The 20,931-nt window shown below is 40.7% G+C and overlaps 1 protein-coding gene across 1 annotated transcript in view; it reads left to right on the forward strand.

The window, feature by feature from the left end:
* LYPD6 (LY6/PLAUR domain containing 6) overlaps nucleotides 1-20,931 on the forward strand; it is a 108,561-nt gene that overhangs the window by 62,924 nt on the left and 24,706 nt on the right. The window contains exon 2 of the mRNA XM_082840847.1: nucleotides 20,629-20,817. Coding sequence (XP_082696973.1) covers nucleotides 20,700-20,817 — 118 coding nt within the window. The 5' untranslated portion in view covers nucleotides 20,629-20,699. The remainder of the gene's footprint in view (nucleotides 1-20,628; nucleotides 20,818-20,931) is intronic.

Below are 20,931 nucleotides of genomic sequence, written 5' to 3' on the forward strand. Positions count from 1 at the left end.
GAGTGGCTCACAGAATTCAAAGAAACATCTTACTTACCAGAATACCAGTTTATTATATAAGTTTATAACTCAGGAACAGCAAGATGGAAGATATGCTTAGGGCAGGGAATGGGGAAAGGGCATGGAGCTTCCATGCCACCTCCAGGCCCACCACTCTCCCAGCACCAAACCTGAAGCTCTGTGAACTCACCCTTTTAATTTTTTCCAGAAACTACTTGCTTAAACATGATTTACTGATCCATTGGCCATTGCAAGTGATTCAACCTTCAGCCCTTTTACCTTCCCCAGAAGTTGAGGGAGTCCCAACCCTCCAATCACATGGTTAGTTCTCTTGGCAACCAGCCCCCATCCCTAGATGTGACAGCCTACCTCATTACCATAACAAAAGACACTTTTTATCACTGCTTCACTTAGGAAATTCCAAGGGTTTAAGGAGCTTTGTGCGGAAATGGGGGATGAAGACCAAATATATATTTCTTACTATAAATCACAATATCACAAGGACCTTAGTGTACATTCTCATCTGCATCTTGCTTTTTTTTTTCTTCATAATATATCATATGGATCCTCTCTCTTTTTAAAAGCTACACAATATTCCTTTGTAAGGTTGCACTTTAATTTATAAACCTACCTCCTATTACTAGATATTTAGGGTATCATGAACATCCTCACCTATAATATCTTGGCACACTTTTGAAATATATCTGCTAGGTGGATTGTTGGAAATGGGATTTTGGGGTTGAAGAGTATGCACATTTAAAAAATTGATAGATACTGCTTAATTACCTTCCAAAAAAGAGTAACTAATCTACTTCTCAAATGAGATTGTCTCTTTGCCCACATACTCACTAACATAGGGTATTATCAAACAGATGTTTTTGCCAGTTTTACAGTGACCGATTTATATTTCTTTGAATCACTGTTTTGATTCACCTTTGTTAACTCTGATAAGATTAGTCATTCTAAAAAAAGATATATTCACTAATTTTCTTTTTTGGGGACTGCTGTTAGGGATGATGGTTATCCATGTTTTTCATGACTTAATCCTAAAGTTTCCATACCTGGATTTCTTTGGTTTTTTAGATACAGCTTTTCTAGTTCTACCTTAGACTCCCTGAGTCTGTTTCTCTAACAGTATACTTTTTTCTAATAGTATACTGTGTGAATACAGTGTCCAGGAGAGGTCTTGCACGCAGGCAGTGTCTCTGCTCTCTTTCCTAGTTAACAGGAAATAAGTATTCCATATTTCGTTGTGGGCACCATTATACTTGGGAGCCAAAATACTTTGTCAACTTTCTCCTTTTTTTAAGCTAAAAACTTATATGTAAAAAGTCATCTCATACTGCTTAGCTGGGTCCTCCAGATATCCCCCAGCACTCAGTAATCCTGAACCTAACATCCTTGTCACACAGCCTTTTCTTGCCCCTGCGGGACTGGGGTAGGGGAAGGAGGAGGTCAAGTGTGTGAGTTTCTGGATACATTTTCTACCTTCTTACTTATCACAACATTATGCAAGAAAACAGATGAAGAGCAAAACCAGCTCCAATTTTATCATGTGTAAAGGAAAATGAAACTTGGTTAGCAAAAAAAAAAAGGAGTTAGAAAAAAGAATATCATCTTTCTGCGTTGTTACAGACTTACCAAATCAGTTTCTATGGCTCAGGTTCTTTTAGTCGTTCTAATCCTGCTTATTTTATTCTCCTTTCCCACCTCATCTCTTTGAGATTTGTACTTTCCATGTGTTCTTGAAATCAGTTACCAGTTAATCTATTCCCTGGCATTAGGGCTTCCTCTGGGAGTTTACCAATTGATTGGCCTTTTAATCCGGTTGCTAAAATTCTCCCAATACTCACTGGCATGGAGCAGTTTCAATTTGTGTGTGTTAAAGCATTGGCCAGGGTCATTAGGAAAGTGAAGTTCACACAGCTGCTTTGTGTGAACTGGAATGGTACCAGGAAACTGATTTGCAGTGTGATCGTGGGCTTGTGGGAGAAGAAGGGAAGAGGTGTTTGGAACAACTGCCAGGTCCACTATAATTCTGGGCCCCGTCCGTGCGCCACACCTTACAGCATAGTGAGAACACACTTCACACCAGGTTAGTGCAGATGTGCATGAGTTAGGGACAGGGCCAAGCAAGGGCCAGTTGTTTATATTATATAGATGGGCCTTCAGCAACCAGAGACTATGGCCAAATTTTCCTAGAAAGAGCTGGTGTTGTATTTGTGTATCTTTACAAATTTACATCGCTAGCATTAGGACTTCATAAGCAATGGAACTTTGATACAGTAGATGTTCAGTTAAGAAAATTGTATTATATTTTTTGTTTTCTTCTCCCAAATTGATTTGTGTTTTTGGCCACTGTTCCAAAAAAGAAATCTGAGAGTGTGGGAATGAGGTACAATTTTGATGTGATTTTTATTTAAAAACTTACTAAATAGGTATTAATATTTTAAAAATGCTCACTATCCGTATTTCCTAAATCCACATTTACTTTCTACAATTTTATAATGAAAAGATTTCTCATTCATTAAAATCTTTCAAATAGCCAGGTAATGGTTTAACGTATTTTTTGAATTTTTTTTGTTTTATTTTTGTTTAAAATATGTCAGTTTTCTTTGAGAAATCGAGATGTTCACCTTAAAATAAAGATACACAACTGAAAAAGAAAGATGTTTGCCTTTATTAGGGAATAAATGTGTTAATAAAATCTACTTATCCTCAAATAATATACCATTGTATTTTTACATTTCTGTCTTTCCTACTTAATTATGATTTTCTTGAAGATAAGGGCTGACTCTCCTTCGAAACTGAACCTCTATGCTTAGCACAGGGCTTGGCCCATGCTTGGCCACAGCTGAAATGACCTCAGTAAATATTTTTTGAACAAAACAATGAATTAGTTGCCTCTTTGGTGAGGTTAATACAGTCTGCAGTGGCGTGGGGTTATGAAACACCCCATGCAGGCAGAGGAAAACAAAGGTTCCTGGGAAGTGCTTAACTCATCACTTTGTGACATAATTCCAGGGAAGGGAAACCCTCAGCATTCTTCCTGGCCCACCCAGTGCAAGCCAGGGTCCTTTCATTTCCTTTATTCCCTATGTCTAAGAGTTTATTCTAAGAAAATAATGGGGAATAGACCATGTGATGTAGTGGCAAGGATGCTACTCACAACATTAATTAGAAAACAAAAATTTGGAAGCCTCTAAAATGGGTAATAATGGAGGATTGAAAGAGGGGACGTAGCCTCTTAAAATTACCTACATTTTGATCCATAAGGATAAGATTTTACACATGAAGCAAACTGAGTTAGAGACCAAATATCAACGTATAATAGAAACATTTCCTTCCTCTAATTCTCTCAGGACTTGCGCCGTGTTTCACATCTCCATCCACACTCTTGCCATTGATGTTAGTAACTTAGAAAGAAACCAGCGGATTCAGAGAAGGCTTGGGGAAAATGGCAAAGTGAGTCTCCTGGAGCCCCAGGTTTCCACATTTACTTCTGTCTCTTCACCCTCCTCATTCTGTGCCCAGCGTTCCCAGGTTTCCTTTATCCTTCTTAAAGCTGAAATGACCAGTTTCTTCTAAAATGACACAGTCTTAGTACGTCCAGGATACATGCAGCAAGCCAGCCTCCTCTCAAAGGCAATTCTTCTGTTCGCTCTAACTTCTGAATTACTGATGGGTCCTTGAAGCATGGCATATGAAGCCAGACTGCATGTATTCCAATGTCCACTCCCATACTTTCTACCCAGGTGACTATGGAGCAATTGACTTATCTTCCTAAGTTTCCTCATCTGTAAAAATTGGGATTAAAAAAATACCCCATGAAGTAATTGACATCTTGTCACATAATAAGCTAACATTTTCAGCCATCATCTAAAAAATGAGGTAGAGTGGTTTCTTGTGGCACTCCTGAAAATATGACCCTTAGGTCTATGTCATTTCCTTTTTATCCCCTTTGACCCCTGTACCAATGATAAGGCCAAGAGTGCCTCCGTAGAAGCACCTGTGCCATATTTTCTGATTTGATGTAATTAACACTGTTGTGTTGGTACTTAGCTGGGTAATCATTGTTCTACTTCACCCTAGCCCTAATTGGTTCAGAGATCACAACTTCAGTGACTGGTTTTCATTTATTTATCACTAATTTAGAACTCCACTTTCCAATAGTGTAGCCACGGTCCACATGTCGCTATTTAGTTTAAATAACAATTAAATACAATGAAATTCACTTCCTCAGTCACACATTTCAGTTGCTCCATAGGCACATGTGGCTAGTGGCTCCCGAACTGGGCAACCCCATGTAGAACAGTTCCATCATTGCAGGAAGTCGTATTGGACAGTGTGACTTAGACCCTCGATTTTGCTTGTGCACATAGAATCATTGTAGCATTTAGCATCACTACTTATTAGACCCCTTTGCACAAACAGCCTGGCTAGAAACTTCAGATCCGTATAATCATGAAAACAGGAATTGGAGCAACCTGTCATCTCATATCAAATCCCAGGCCTTTTAAGATCTTTGATCGAGTTCCTTTGCTTCTTGTAGGATGAGAAGCAAGGATTCTTATATAGGATAAGAAGCAATATCCTATATCCTATATATGGTATCATATATCAATATATGCTTGGTTTTGTTTCTCCACCCATATGAAAGACCTGGCAGGGTACAATGCAACTGCATAGATGGTATGGTTTTGATATTGGAAGCATGTTATCCTCACTTTACAGAGTGAAATCAGGATGAATGTATTACTACCCTTCCTCTTTATTCTCAGCCGTGTTACTTTTTGCCTTATTCTCAGCCCTGCTTTCTTTCTATGAATCACATCAGAACGAGTGACTAGAAAATCAAAGATGGAAAATTTGCCACCTCCGAAGTCAAGTCAAGTCTTTGCCTCACAAGCATAGTCACTCACAGTGGAAATGTCAGGGTGCGGGTCCCGACGAGTTGAAGGCGGGTGTGTCAGTGCAGACAAGAGACTGAACCGCAGGGCAGTTTTCTTGCTCAAGTTCCCATGGTTCTTTGCGGCAGAGCCAGGGTTTGAGCTCAAGTCTGCAGTGTGCAAAAGCCATTCTCTTTCCATCACTCCATGCCGCCTCTGAAAATGTTGGCATATCTGTTTCCTTTCTCAAACACTCACCCATCTTTCTGGCTGCCTTTAGAGGAATGGTTGTGAGAGTACGTTTGTCTCAGGAGAGGCCTCGAGGCATTTTCTGTTTTGTTGTCGGAAAAACGAAGTGTGCTAAGTCCGAAAGGTGGCGTGCACTTCACCCTGGAACGTTTCAAGGGCAACGTGGGACAATCACTTCATGAAGAGGATGAAAACCACTTTCGGGAAGTGATTACCAAAGAACCCAAGAGAAGCCTGCCATGTTTGGAGTCAGAGCAGTGAAGAAACCAGGTGGGAAGCTGTGGTCATTTTACAAGTCACAGCCTGCCCACTTCTCTGATCCTGAGTACTCTGAACAGCCAGGAAGGAATGACAGAGGGGACCTAGCGGAATAAATTACACTGGTTACGTTGGACTGCTTCATAGATCCGTAATTGAGTGCTGCGGGGAACTTTGCAGCATGCTTTGCGGGTGCCATGGATGAAGGGAACATATTTGGAGACTGTTTCCTTCTACCAGCAACTTGCAGAAGCATGATAAAGTTTCCCAAACGTTGCTGCAAATTAGAATCACCTGGAGGGTTTTTAAAATCTCGATACCAAAGTCACACCCCATAAGTGACATCCTCGTGGGTGGGAGCCAGCATCAGTAGTTTGTAAGGATCCCGGGTGATTCTAAACTGCAGCGAATTTGGAAACCTTTTTTGACCACCCCTTTCTCTCTCTTTTACCCTCTCTCCTTTTATCTCCTTTTATCCTTTTATCCTTTCTCCTGCTCTTCCTGTCTCCATGTATTCACCTTAACTGTTGATCCCAGAGGAGGGCCAGCGCCTGTCTTCCGGGGAGGACCAGTCAAGCCCTTTGCCCCACCCAGGACAAAGCCCAGAGGACACCAAGTCAAGATGGTCTTTGGTGGCCCCTTCCTTCCAGCAGGAGGTGCTGTCCCCGACTTGGTGTCCTTCTAGCTCTCACTGAAGTTTGCCCGAACACACTCTTTTCTGGGCCTGGCTCTGCCTCCATCACCCCACCCCTGGTGTGTAAGTGCCTCCTAGGTCAAGGCTTCCCAGAGAGGTGTCTGCTTGTCTCTAGGCGTCTGCAGCTGAGTCCTCGGGCACCTGCCAGTTCTGAAGAAGATTTTAAAATGTGTGTCCTTATTTCTTGGTGCTCCGGTTTTCTCATCTGGAAAATGGGGCAGTAGTAATGCCTAGTTCATAGTGTTGTGGGGAATGCAGACAGCACTTAGTGCCTCACACGTGTTGGGTGGAACCATGTGAAATTGCCACCTTCGTAGGGCAGAATGATCAAACAGTGGCAATTCCATAATGTGCAGCCCTGTGGTAAATGTTCAATAAATGTTGTTATGTCATTTTCCCTTTTATTTAATTATTGTATTTAATTTGAATGTGACTTTATTTATATTTGGCAATTTTTGTTTAGCTTTAAAGCTATGACATGGGCTTTAAAGGAACTTAACCCTAGTTTTCTATCTGTGTATATCTGAGTAGCAGTATAATTATTATAATAAGGGTTAATTAGTTGACAGTGGGGGTAGGAAAGGTTCTGTCTGTGAGCCTGTTTTCTCTTTAAAGGAGAAAGCAGTTTTCAAATTTGAGAAATCCTGCCCTAGACCTTCCCCTGCCTGCCTCATGTAATTCACCTGCCCTTTGTTTTTATTGTCATGGCAGGATGCTGACCTTAGTCTGGGATCAGCTAGAAAATCTGACAAGCAACTTGGGCTTTCGATTTCTCCTGATAGAACACGACATTGCATAGGCTCCTTTCTGAAGACCTTTCACATCTCCTTTCTAGACTGGAGAGAAGACAGTTCCGAACCAGCGTCTAGACCCAAATGAGTAACCGGATGCTTCGCTAGGCCACTAGACACTGATTTGGAGAATTATATTAGCCGGCAGGCATGCGCTAGGTATGATTCAAAGTGCTTTATGTGTATTATCTCCTTTAGTCCTCCTAAGAGCCCTATGACATAGGCAGTATGATTTCCCCCATTTTGCAGATGAGGAAACTGAGGTACAGAGAGGAGTTTAAGAAACCTGCCCACAGTCAGTCAGCTATCAGGAGCAGAGTCAAAATTCTAACCTGGGCTGGCTCCAGAACCTGTGCCCCTAGGAACTGCTCCACAGGCATCCAGGCATTATCTGTGTGTCCTCAAAACAATCCTAGGTGGGAGGTAGAGGGGTCTGGGGTCTTCCTGGCTCTGGAGCTCGCACTAACACCCTCTCTGCTCTCTTGCCCAGTGCCCGGTCAGCCCTGCGTGCCACTGCTGGCTGTGGCCGTGTGGCTCCCCTTAGAGTGGCCTCCTTTCCAGTCCCAGTGCCTCTGCCCCTGCTTTTGGGTGATAAGATGTTGTTTCTCTGACCCTTCTTAAAGTAGTTAAAAAGCACATGTTAATTCTGACTTTAATTGCCCCATCGCCTTAGAGGCGCCCCGGCATTCTTTTTCCCATGGAGTGGTTCTAGGAGGTTTGCCCACACGCAGTGCTGCAGGACCGGCCAAGAGGGACGGAGTTACTTGGTTGGTGGCTTTCTCCAGCTCTAATACCGCTTCCCCAATTTTGAGAAGGCCTGCCTTTGGGAATGTGCTGGGTTTACCTCTTTTCCTTTTTGTCCTTTCCCTGAGAGTAGAATGACAGACAGCACGTATTTTTATTTATTAACCTGACTCCCCGCAGGAAAAAAAGCAAGACTATTAGGAGTGGTAAAAGTTGTTTTTTTGTATTACTCTGGCCAGGGGTGGCTGGTCCAGAGTTTTTAGGGGGGACCTCTCCTTAAGAAAAAGAGTATGTGAATTAGAATCCTGACATCAGGTAAGGGTCTTGGCCCATGCAATCAGGGACCCCTGAGGCTTACCCTTCACTACATGATAAATTCACCTCTGGCTAAGACACTTGGGAATTTTAACATCTTTTGTTTTCTCCAATCCCTCTTATTTCCTGTGTCCTATTACTAGTATACTTGAATAATTGTTCGTATGAACCTAGAGGTTAAGTGTATCTTTATAAAATGAAATGGGTCATCCCTATGTCCATTTCTTCCTTTCTTCCTTTTTCCAGTTAAGCTGCTTTGTTGGTAGGAAGGAATATGGACCTCTGATTGGGTTTCACTGATGATGTCTTGTGACGTCCTCCCCAAAGGGCCTGTGTAGGGTTGGTGCAGTCATTGTGTTAGCTGGCTCCTCTACTTGGCACCTTACAGACAAGTGGCCTTGGTTGTAAGGACAGAAGGTCAACATTATACCATGATCACGCTTGACTAAGTGACTCAAAGATGCATCATCTCTCTTTTTAAAGAGATTTTTAAGAATTTGCATTAATGATTTTACTAATAGAGTTGGAGAATTTGTGTGTTAAGCTGGAGCTATTAACAAGTATTGGGTTGGCCAAAAGTTCATTTGGGTTTTTCCGTAACGTTTTATAGAAAAATCCGAATGAACTTTTTGGCCAACCCAATCTAACAGAAAATGTTACCTATACCCACCTAGATGGAGGATAATGAATGAATGAATGAGTTAACAAGTGAAATAGAAAACAAGGGGGACAATTGAGGAACAGAAATAGGAAAACATTAAAAAGGAATAGGGGAGAGGAGTCTTACTCTCACATGGCTGAATTCCGTGTCAGCAGTCAGGGAGCAGGGTCTGTCTAGATACCTCCATTTCCTTATCCAAAAGAAGCTACTCAGTAAGAAGGGAATTCATTTAGATACAAAAACAAAAAAAGTTTCTATTATCAAGGACAATTTTATTTTATTAATAACTCCTACATCTTTTTCTGCCTGAATGAATACTATATAAAATCTTATTAGAGTCTGTTTTGCTACAATAGTAGACTACTTTAGTAGCTATTATTTATGGAGACTTATAAATGAAGACGGTGTGTGACAAAGGAAGAATGCCTACCTCAATGAAATAGAGTTAGGGGGTCATTTGATACATTCCTGTGCCTTTAAAGCCAGGTTGAGGAAATCCTTCCTTCCTCAAAATGACTGTGCTAATTTGTTGTGTTCTTGAAAAGTCAAGTTATAGTTTACACTGTGAGTTTTAGCAGACCCCAATACCCTTTCACAAAAATGAAATTGATGATCTTTGAGCAATCTGGAGAGAAACATACTGTGTGTAGCTCAAGGTACTGGTTGATCAGAAACTTGGAGGATGAATGCATGGATAGATTTGCTTTTAAAAAACATATTACTTATTAAATGAGAAACATTGGTTAAGATTTAGTACATGTCTTCCTCGACTTACTGTGGGGTTAGGTCCTGAAAAACCTATCATAAGTTGAAATATCCTAAGTCAAAAATGCATTTAATACACCTAACCTACGGAACATAATAGCCGAGCCCAGGCTACCTTAAACAGAACACTTGCATTAGCCTACAGTTGGGCAAAATCATCTAACACAAAGCTTATTTTGTAATAAAGTGTTGAATATCTCATGCAGTTTTTTGGAATACTGTACTTAAAGTGGAAAACAGTATGGTTGTTTGGATACAGAATGGCTGTAAGTGTATCGGTTGTTTGACGGCATGGCTGATGGGAGCTACGGCTGCTGCCCAGAATCAGGAGGGAGGATGGTACCGCGTATCACCAGCCCTGTCAATCAGAAGCCTGGGAGAAGATCAAAATTCAAAATTGAAATACAGTTTCTACTGAATGCTTACCGCTTTTGCACCATTGTAAAGTGGAAAAATCGTTAAGTTGAACCATTGTAAACTGGGGACTGTCTATAGTTAGCTACAAAGAACCCAGTGATTTGAAAAAAAATATAGCCATAAGGTTTTTACTTAAGCCATTGTTTCGATGTTGGCTGTTTGATTTTTTTTTTTCCTTTTTTCCTTTTTCCCACAAGAAGAGAGAGCACAGGCTGGCTTTCCTACACTGTAAGAAATCCTGAAGGGGCTCACCACACCTATCAAACTAGCAGTTACACAGTCTTCTTAAACTTGAGTCATTCATGGCTAAATGGAAACAATCTTCAAGGCCATTTTGACAAAAATTTGATTTGGATTCTTCAAACCCTGGGCAAAAGCCTATTCCATGCAAGACAGTAAATAAGATTTAAGATGGGTTGGTTCTTCTGAATTTTGGGTGAGAATCAAGATAAGTCTGAGTCATTGTTAATGGTTGATGGTGGGCCGTATTCTTAATATTCTCCAACCGCTTCACAACAGCCACAAGGGCAGTTGGTTTAGCCTTTGAGAGGAGGAGGAAAATCGTTTGAAGAGGAAGAGCAATGTTTTGTAGGCTGCAGTGGGAGGGAGAGGCATTTTGGTGACCTTCTGTCCCCAGGATCCATGGGGCTTTGAAGGATGAGCACCCTCCACCACAGAAGTCCAAGAGGAAGTGGTATTTTCTCTGTGAGCCAGGCTTTAGTCCATGCATAAAGCAATGGAAGGAATAGTTCATGAAGAGGTTAGAGATGTGGGGTCATTTGCTTACATCTGGCTTTCAGAGAACATGATAAGAGGAGGCAGGAGAGGCAGACATCACTTAATGTGGGTGAGCGTGTCAGTGGCCAAAGGTAACTGGGAGGGGTGATATGAAGAATTAATAGGCCTCAAGGTCTCAAAAAGAATCTTCACACCAGGTCTCTAAAACCGAAACAAAGTGACCCCAAACACCATGCAATGGTCCCTGCCAGTAAAACTTGGTTCAAACACTGCAGAACTTCCCCATGGATTCACAGCAGGCAGTGTCAGCTTTATAACCGATTATTACTGAAGTTTTGGAAACACTCTAAATTAGCAGGGGAGACATGAACGCACCACTGCAAATACGGAGAAGACTGCCTCTGTACAGTACCAAGATAACTCTTTTTTGGTCAAGAGGTGGAAGGCATATGCCCAGTAATCCAAATGTTGGATTTGGAACTGGGTTATTTTGAACCCAAGAGCAAATGTGTTTGCAATTTAATCCACTTATAACTATCATATTGTTTCTGAGTACATTTTGAACTTTCACATTTTTGGAAGGTTTCTAAGATGAAATTCCTAGAAAACAATAAATTGAAAACACAACGTTTTTAAACATAGAGAAACATTTAATAAAAGCCACAAAAGCAAAAATTTCTCCAAACCGCTACTCCCTTCCAAGTAAAAAAAAAATGGCAGGCTGTAGCTGAAATGTATCCAGTGTCCCATTCCTGCCTGGAGAGTTCTTTGACTTTATCCCCTTATGGCTGTTTGCACTTCAAAATGCCTTCTCGTCAGTTCTCTAGAACCTTCAAATTGATAGAGGAAGCAAACAAGCATACAGTCAACAAGCAGAAGAGAGTTAATGCAACATCTTTTAGAAATGTGAACATACTGCTAGGCATACTCAGCCAGCATCATTTATCCTTCAGGAATTGAAGCATTTTTGATGCATTTGACCTTTAAATCACATTGGGGCAAAATAGAAAGGTAGCTTTCCCCTATAACTCAAGCCCTTGCCAAGAGGTTTCTGAAAAAGAAATACACACTTTTTTACAGCACTGATTTTTATGCAAATAGATCCTCAATTTAAATTGGGAATATGTAAAAATCTATCACCTTGTAGGTTATGGAAATGAAACATCAGTGTCTATGAAGTCTAAAAGAGATAATCTCTGCTTGGTTTTCTATTATTGACATTTTTAAAAACCAACTCTAACCTTTTAGTTGATAGGCCTTAAAGATATATTATTGTAAAGTGCATAATTGTTACAAAGGAAAATATAACCTGGTGTCTGGACCCTTTTGGAAGACTCTTGAATTGGTCAGGGCTCCTGATTTCAAGGGACAGAAAGCCACTTCAAACTAGTTTGGACAAAAGGGGTATTTATTGGATGGAGACTGAAGCTTCTAAGGGAAGAGTTAAAAATTGGCTAAAAAGGCAAGGGTTGCATGTAGCTTGGGCTTTTCTCTGCATCTCTCCTCTCTGTCTCTGTTGGCCTGCAAGCTTCATTTTCATCTTCTCCTTCCACATGGGGAGGAACAGGACATACACATGTTTCTGGGTTTTACTTCTTGGGGGCTTCTGTTTCAGAGAGGGCTGATTGTCTTTTCCCAATTCTGGCTTGAAAAATACCAGGAAGAACTCTGATGGGCTTGGCTTGGATCAGATGTCCAACCCTGGCCCAAATGACAGTGGCCTATAGGATGGACCACGTGAGAACAAGGTGCTTCCCAATAGCAACACATGACGTATGTCAATAGAAGAACCATTCCCATACGAAGGGGAAAGTATAGGCCCAAACTGATTCCATATGCCCACTTGACCTGTATTTTCATTGTTTAAACCTTATATTTTGATTTGAACATTGTAATGGAGTGATATTCCATTTCTACAGAAGCAAATCACGTCAATAGGTAACCTCCCCACCTTCTGGCATTTGCAGAAATGTCCACGTGAACTACTGTTAGCTTTATTTTTCACTTCCAGGCTAATGAGGTTACTTAGAAGTCTATGTTGTTTGTTGTCGTGGACATCCGTGTGATTCTGCTAGCCCATCATCCAGTTTTTCTTCTTCAGCTGATAACACCTAGATTTTCCTTTGGGAAACCAATATCTCCTATATTCTCAAACCATGCGATTTCCATGAAGTTGACACTGTGTGCTTGTCTCAATGACGTGCTAGTGGCCCAGCCCTGGCCAGTTGGAATCCCACACTCCCCTGGCCAGTTATGGTCCAAGGATGGACCTCCCTCCTTTTTAAGGCTTTCCCTGGAACAGTTTGGAAAGGGCCTCGCTGGGAATGCTTCTGAAGCTACTGGTGGCCACAGTTTGAGAAGACCTGAATGAGAACAAAGGCAAGAGATGGGATAAAGCAGAGTTGAGAGATGGAAATGCCTGATAACAGGGTTGAAGTCCAGCTGTCTCAGCTGGACAGTCAAGTGAAACAGTAAAATTCTTCCCCCTACCCCCTTCCCCTCAGTTTTGGTTATATCTTGTTTGATTTGGATTTCTGTACCTTGCAACCAATGTGAAAAGTGAATTATCTTCATGAGCAGAACTGTGTAGTTCCTAATTAAATCTCCTGCTGCAGTTCCTTATGTTCCAGATAAGGCAAACCACAAAACCTAGTGGCATAAAGCAGTAACCGTTATTTCATTTATCTCGTGGTTTCTGTGGGTCAGGAATATGGGAAGGGCTTGGCTAGGCAGTTCTTACTTGGAGTCTCCATGCAGTGGCAACCAGACAGTGGCTGGAGCTGGGATTGAGGGGAGGGGAGGGGGCTGGAGCAGCTGGCAGCCAGCAGGGCAGCTGTCTCTCCTCCTAAACTCTCAATAGCTCTGTTGGACTACTTGAGCTTCCTCACAGCATGGCATTCAGAGCACTCAGACTGCTAACCTGGCTTCTGCACGAGTGTTCCAGAGCTCTGGGTGTAAATTGAATCACTTTCTATGACCCAGCTTTGAAAGTCACACAGTGTCATTTTCACCACAAGCTGGTCAACTGAATCAAGGGAAGAAGATGTGGACCCCACCTCTTAATGGTGACACGTCAATGAATTTGCAGACGTGTTTTAAAACCACCACATGTTATGAGCAATCCCCAAACTGTGAGAAGGGTAGGGTACTGTGGTCAAAATGCTATATTTCAGTAGACTTAGTTTTGTGACATCATGCTTTTAGTTTCTACTTTTGGGAGCTGGATTAACTTTTTCAAGTCATTAAGGCACAAAGTGTAGTCTATATATATTGAAAATTAAATAAGATTTGTCATGCTCTTTCAGGCTTTAGGATTCCATTTTGTTCTTGTATTAAGGCATTTCCAATTTTAAGGTGAGTAGCGCTGAAAGACATTTAGATTGGGATTAGTTCTCTACTTCACAATTGCTTATATATTGACTTCCTATCGAGGCATTGTCATTTAGTACTTGGTACCTTAGTCAATGTAACTTCCAGAAGTGCTTCACTGCCTTCCAGTGACCAGTTTCAGGAGTTGGGAGTAATCTCTGTTTTATGGATTCTATATGAAATAGCCATTACAATGTAGATTTGTAAAACTTGACCTGTGTTATGGTTCTATCACTTTGCCTCTCTGACTAGAGTTAGAAATCCTCCTTTATACTATCTAGTATAGAGTTAGAAATCTGACTAGAGTTAGAAATCCTCCTTTATACTATGTAGTACCATGGAGTAAAAATCAGAATGCAACTCTTTTCAACTTTCTCCCAAGTGGAGGAAGTCTAATAGATCTTGAACTATTTTTTTTTCTTTCTGTTTCAGAGTGTAGCAAGTAATCTATTGGAATAAAACCAGCAGTTGAGTTAACTCATGCAAAGGTAATTTAGAGCACAAATTAAATCTGTCAGAGTGGTATTAGATTTGCAAAAGCTCATAAATAACAAATGAAAGGTCACAAAGCTGTGAAAATGAGAGTGTACTTCATAAGAGAGCTGTAGTCAGGGACGAGTCCTCAGCGCATATTCAAATAGCAGTGCACAAGATGGAAGCACAACATCTTTTCTAAATGTCCAAAACATTCCAAAGACACAGTGGACTCCAGGGAAAAACATCAAAGTCCTAGAAAAGACCCTTCAAATCACTGAGCATGTCCAACATGGTATTTGTGGGGTTTAGGGATTAAAGTTCCATCAACTACTGAGAATCTGTGTAGAAAAAACACATCCCCATCAGCAGAGCCCATATTTCAGTAGCAGTTAGACTAATTGTGAATGCATGTCACTCATCTTTCACTTTTCAGTTCCTAGAAAATACTAATATAGTGAGTGGTGCTTCATGATTTACTGCAGGAATGTAAGCAGTTGGGTGATATTAATAAATAGTCCGGCCCATCCTGTTTTCTCATGGAAAAGAGCAGTGGGAAAATAGCTCTGGCTACTATAAAGTAGACAAGTTCTTTTACTGTGCATTTTATGCAGATCTTTTTTGTGTGTGTTGTGTTGTGTTGGGCTTGACTTGTATAAGGGAATTATTTATACAAGCAATGTGTGGGCTTCATCAAAATTAAAAACTTTTGTGTATCAAAATACATCATCAAGAAAGTGAAAAGTCAACACAGGGAAAGGGAGAAAACGGTTGCAAATCATACATCTGAAAAGAGTCCAGAGCCCAGCATATAGAAAGAACTCTTACAACTCAACAATAAAAATATAATAATTCAATTTAAGAAGTGAACAGGGGCTTCCCTGGTGGCGCAGTGGTTGAGAGTCTGCCTGCCGATGCAGGGGACACAGGTTCGTGTCCCGGTCCAGGAAGATCCCACGTGCCGTGGAGCGGCTGGGCCCGTGAGCCATGGCCGCTGAGCCTGTGCGTCCAGAGCCTGTGCTCCGCAATGGGAGAGGCCACAACAGTGAGAGGCCCACACACCGCAAAAAAAAAAAACAAAAAAAATACACAGTGCACTTCACATTCACTAGGATGGTGCTATAATAAAAATTGTTTTTTAATGAAAGTAAGTGTTGATAAGGATGTGGAGAAATTTTGCTGATGGGAACGTAAAATGGTACAGTGGAAAATCGTTTGGCAGTTCTGCAAAAAGTTAAATATAGTTACCATAAGACCCAGCAATTCCACTGTTAGGTATATACCCAAGAAAAATGAAAACATATGTCCACACAAAAAATGTACATGAATGTTAAAAGCAGCATTATTCACAATAGCCAAAAAGTGGAAACCACCCAGATGTCTATCAGCTGATGAGTGGTATATCCATACAGTGAAACATTATTCAGCCATAAAGAAGAATGATGTACGAATTCACATTACAGCATGGATGAACCTTGAAAACATTATACTAAGTGAAAGAAGCCAGACATGAAAGACTATATGTTGTATGATTCCTTTTACACAAAATGTTCCCGATAGGCAAATCCATGGCAACAGAAAGTAGCTTAGTGGTTGCCAGGAGTGGGGAGAGGAGGGAATTGGGGCTGACTGCTAATGGATGCAAACTTTCTTTTTGGGGTGATGGAAATGTTCTAGACTAGGTGATGGTTGCACAGTATTATGGACATACAAAAAGTCCTCACTGAATTGTATTATTTTTAAATGATGAATGTTATGTTATGTGAATTTTATCTCAATAAAAAATTTTAAAATAAAAATAACAGATCCTTAAAGAAAAAAAAGTGTGTTTACTAGGATTAATAGCACATGCACTAGAGATAAACCTCGAGTGTTATCTCAGATTCCTGTGACTGGTACCTTCTTTCTCTTTCTTGGTCGGCGGTCCATCCACACGGGGTTGACCTTCCACTCTGGCTGCTGAAATACAGGTGAGTGGGCTCTCCGTGGAGTGGACCTGGATCAATGGGAGACAAGAGACAGGAAGACATAAATTCTCCCTCCCTTCTCGCTCCGTGGGCCGCACTGAGTGCAGCTGTTCCTTGGAATCCTCTATCTCTCTGTGGCTTGTTGTGAAGTGGTGAGCTGCATAGTAACCTAGGATCACACTGCTTTATATTTCCTAGCTTCATTTTACCTCTGTCTGTCTGTCTGTCTTTCCCTCCTTCTCTCTCTCCCTCTCCCTTTCCTTCTTTCTCTTTCTCCTTTACCCTCGTTGTCCTGGGCTTGCTCTTCCCGTATAAAGTCTTAGCACCTTTAGTCCTTGCACACATTCTGCTGTAAGAGCACCTGGCCTATGGCACTTGGTGAAGGGTGTGGCAAAAGAGGGAAGGAGGGAACATTCTATCAAATATGGACTCTGTTATTTTAGAAGAGACATGGGCATTTTTAAAGTTATATTCATTGGCTTTGGGTGAAAAGATGACTTCTGTTTGTGCATAAAAAGTGAAATTACTCTGTCAAATCACTTTTTGAAAAGAACGATTTTTTCCAAAAGCTGTTTTCCTCTTTATAAAAGTAATACATGCTCATCAAAAATTTTCGAGCATGCAAACTGAGCAAAAAGAAAAACATCAAAATTACCTGAAATCCCACATCATTTTGGTCTTTGTCCTTTCAGTCCTTTTTCTAATCATAAACAAGCCTAGAAATACATACATTTTTTTGCTAAAGAAGGAACAATTTCATGAGTAAAATGTGTTGGTATGACAAAGTGTCAACTACTTTCAGAATTTGAAAACTCTGCATTAAACACATAAAATTCATGGTTAAAAAGTAGTTGAACCCTCCAAGTTTGAAAACTTTCTCTAAACGAATCCGGCCTAAAGAATCAAGCTTGCCAAGTAGAGGTGAATCTCTTTTAATGAATGAAATGGTTGTTTTAACTTCATCCATGATACTTCACTGTGTGTAGGACCTGTGAGCACGCTTGGAGATGTGGGCCTTGGCAGGGGTACAAGGTGTGCTCATGACCTGTGCTCCTTCCACATCTTTTACACAAGTAAAATCTAACTAAGGCAGCTATGGTGGAGATCATGGGGGTGGAACATAGGCCTTGTAAATACAGGGAGGGTGTAGAAGACCAGCACCCACGTGTTTGCTTCCTTGACAGGGATGGCAAGAAATCCCTGGGTCTGTGTGAGCCTCAGCATATTAAAATGCTGGTGGCATTTAGGCCTCTCCCCACTGGCTTTGTCCCTGCCTGCCTGGTCATGGGACCAAAGGCGGGGTAGAGGAGACATATGGATTGTGATTTGTCATACTTAGTAGTTTTGGGCATTGTCATATTTTTCTGATTTAAGGAAAGTGTGCTTGTGTTGAACCAAAGTTAATTGTACCATGTTTACTTTCACTTAGAAAACTATACTGACTGATTTTGAACAAAACAATAGTAGTAGAAATATTGGGAAATACTGTTAATACGTGGCATTTACTGTGTGACAGACACTGTTCTTAGTGTTTTACATGTTAATTTATTTAATTCTCATAGCACATTTTTTTAAAGCTGTATTTTTTTCATTGAAGTATAGTTGATATACAATCTTGTCTTAATTTCTGCTATACAACAAAGTGATTCATATATATATATATATATATATATATATATATATATATATAACATTCATTTTTAAAAGATTCTTTTCCATTATGGTTTATCATAGGCTATTGAATATAGTTCTCTGTGCTATACAGTAGGACCTTGTTGTTTATCCATTCTATATATAATAGCTTACATGTGCTAACCTCAACTTCCCACTCCATCCCTCCCCCAACCCCCTGTCCTCTGGCAAACACAAGTCTGTTCTCTGTGTCCAACTCATAGTACATTTTAAGGTAGGTAGTATTATCCTCATTTCGCAGATGAGGAAACTGGGGAACAGAATGGTTAAGTAACTGGCTTAAGGTTGCACAGCAAGAAAGTATTGGAGTAAGGTTTCAAATCCAGGCATCTAGCTCCTCCCCTCTGTATGTCACTCACACATAGTCAACACAAGCTGTAAAATGAAGGCTCTTGGATGGGTAGCCATGCCACAGAGGTTGCAGTAAGGTTCATTTCAGATGACACTAAGTAATACATAATGCTTATGCAAAGACTGTGCAGAGGGAGACTTTTAAATTAATAACTGGAAGGAATACTGTGGTTGAGAAATGCTTTAATGGAAACGAGACACTTGCAATGTTTGGTATATGTTGACATTAAGTTTCACATTAAAAAGAACTTAGGTTGGCAACTAGTTGATATTTAATGTTAAATTATTCAAAATAAAACCAGAAACCTTTCCTCACCGTTCCTCTCGAACTGAGCCCAGATTGTGAGGACACAGGTGTTGGTGCAATTCATTCAGGGGTCCAGGGGCCTCTGTGCAAATCTGTCCCTCAGGTACAGCTTCACCCGACCTGATGGAGGTACACAGAAGAACTATTGCGTTCGCTTAAGATTAGACAATGTTTGTGCCTGTCACTCATAGAGGGAAAGAGATCCTTGATATTTGTTTTCTCATCACATTATTTAACCAAGTGCCTAGCACAGTGACTGGCAGTCACATTTATGAAGTGAACGAGCAGCTCCTTCCCTTTCTGATTGCAAACCTGCTTGGGGGAACCAAACTGCAAACAGAAGAGGGCGTAGTGAGCATGAAATTGGCAAGCTGGCATCATCAAGCTGTTACAGGGTGATCAGAGTTCTCTATTTTCTAACAGTTTGTCTAGTTGAAAAAAGTAAAGAACACACCAATCCATCTGGAGTTAATTTGAGTGTATCGTGCATTGTTTGGTGTCAGTTAATCTTTTCACAATTTTTAATAAAGTTATCTTACTATTATTTAATATTTTCCTGTTCTGTAATTTAAAAAAATAGCTTTTATCATGAAATAGCTCTATGTCTGAGCACCTTGGAGTGTTTCATTTTCTGAATTCATTTTTATACTTTCTATCATCCTGTTTTGAATAATATTACTCTGTACTGTGCTCTGATATCTGATTAGTCTGATATTGATTTTCTCTATTGATTTTGATTTCTAATATATTTACTCTTGGTCTGTTTGTTTTGACAGCAAAATTTTAGGATTATCTTATGCTGTTTTTAAAATGTCATTGAATATTTGTATTAAAATTTTGTAAACAAAATGTCCAAATTATGTTTTCTTAACCAGTTTAAAATAAAGTGAATATCTAACTTGACCCCTTGCATGGGTGCTAGAATGATGGTATTTGGAAAATAGAACATGAGGAACAGACTCTATAGAAAAGCAATAAAATGGCAAGCAAACAATGCATATAAATTAAGATATATATCTACATTCTAAGTAAGCTGGACAATTCAACCCTAGTAAAATTTTATTGCTCTCAGTTTTAATTGAAAAGGGAAGAATCCAAATAAAGGATAGAATGATGATAGCTTAGTGTTACAGTGACACCTTGATCTCATTTCTTCAGGTTTTGTTCATATACCTTGACTCAGTCTTTGGAAGAACATAGTATCACCATTAAATATGGCCTCAGTGGCCAGACTGCCTGGGTTAAAATCAACTCCTCTATGTATTTGCTGGACTTCAGTTTACTCACAATGGGATGATAACAGTGCCTACCTCATAGGGTTATGAGGAGAATTACCTGATAGATATAGATATATATATATATAGATAGATAGATAGATAGATATAAAGAACTTCAACAGTACACAGACAATAATGTTAGTTATGTTGAGGAGATTTTGAGCTATAAAGACACATCTTGGTTCACGAGAGGCCAATTTACCTACATATCCTTTTTTCTTTTTTTTTCCAAATCGGAAAGTCTAGCCTGTACAGCATGACCCAGTAAGGCTGCACTCTCATGCCTGGCGTTCGCTGGTATCAAGGAAATGCTTCTGAGCTTCTGCACCTGACTTATTTATTGTTGCATTCTGGCAGCCAACCCCTTTCCTCGTGGCAAAAATAGCTGGGTTTCATTAAAATTCAATCTTTCCTGATACCATCTCTGCTGGATGTTAGAGGGGACTGCTAGCGGTGGAGCTTTAGCAACCTAATTAAGAATGGATTTGGGGTGAAATTTTCTAAGTACTCTAAAATTACAGTCTGTAAAGTTTCTCTCCATGTCTACCCACTTCCTTGTGCCCTGGGCTCCCTGTTTCTCCCCAGCTCATCCCGCCATCACAGGAGCTGGGCCGAGTCTCGGTGGCTTTCCCGAGTTGGACACTGACATGACTCTGGCTTCGTATTTCAGGTGCGAGTCCTCTTCCGCCATCCCGAGTCCCCGCTCCGGGGCCCCCTGGATGAGTGACGCCTTGGTCTGCCATGGAAGCTGGCCCTGCCCTGGCCTGGCTCCTGCTTCTGAGTCTGCTGGCTGATTGTCTGAAAGCTGCTCAGTCCCGAGACTTCACCGTCAAAGACATAATCTACCTCCACCCTTCAAGTAAGACTCCGTTCTCTTCACTGCAGAAATGTCACTTGACTCCCAATAAGATTTGAAAGTTGGAAAATGGCCGGCAGGAGGCAGCCTTCCGCTCAGGCGAAACCTGGTGATGTA

The sequence above is a fragment of the Leucopleurus acutus genome (genome assembly GCF_964270905.1).
Source record: "Leucopleurus acutus genome assembly, chromosome: 6".
NCBI classification, from domain to species: Eukaryota; Metazoa; Chordata; class Mammalia; order Artiodactyla; family Delphinidae; genus Leucopleurus; species Leucopleurus acutus.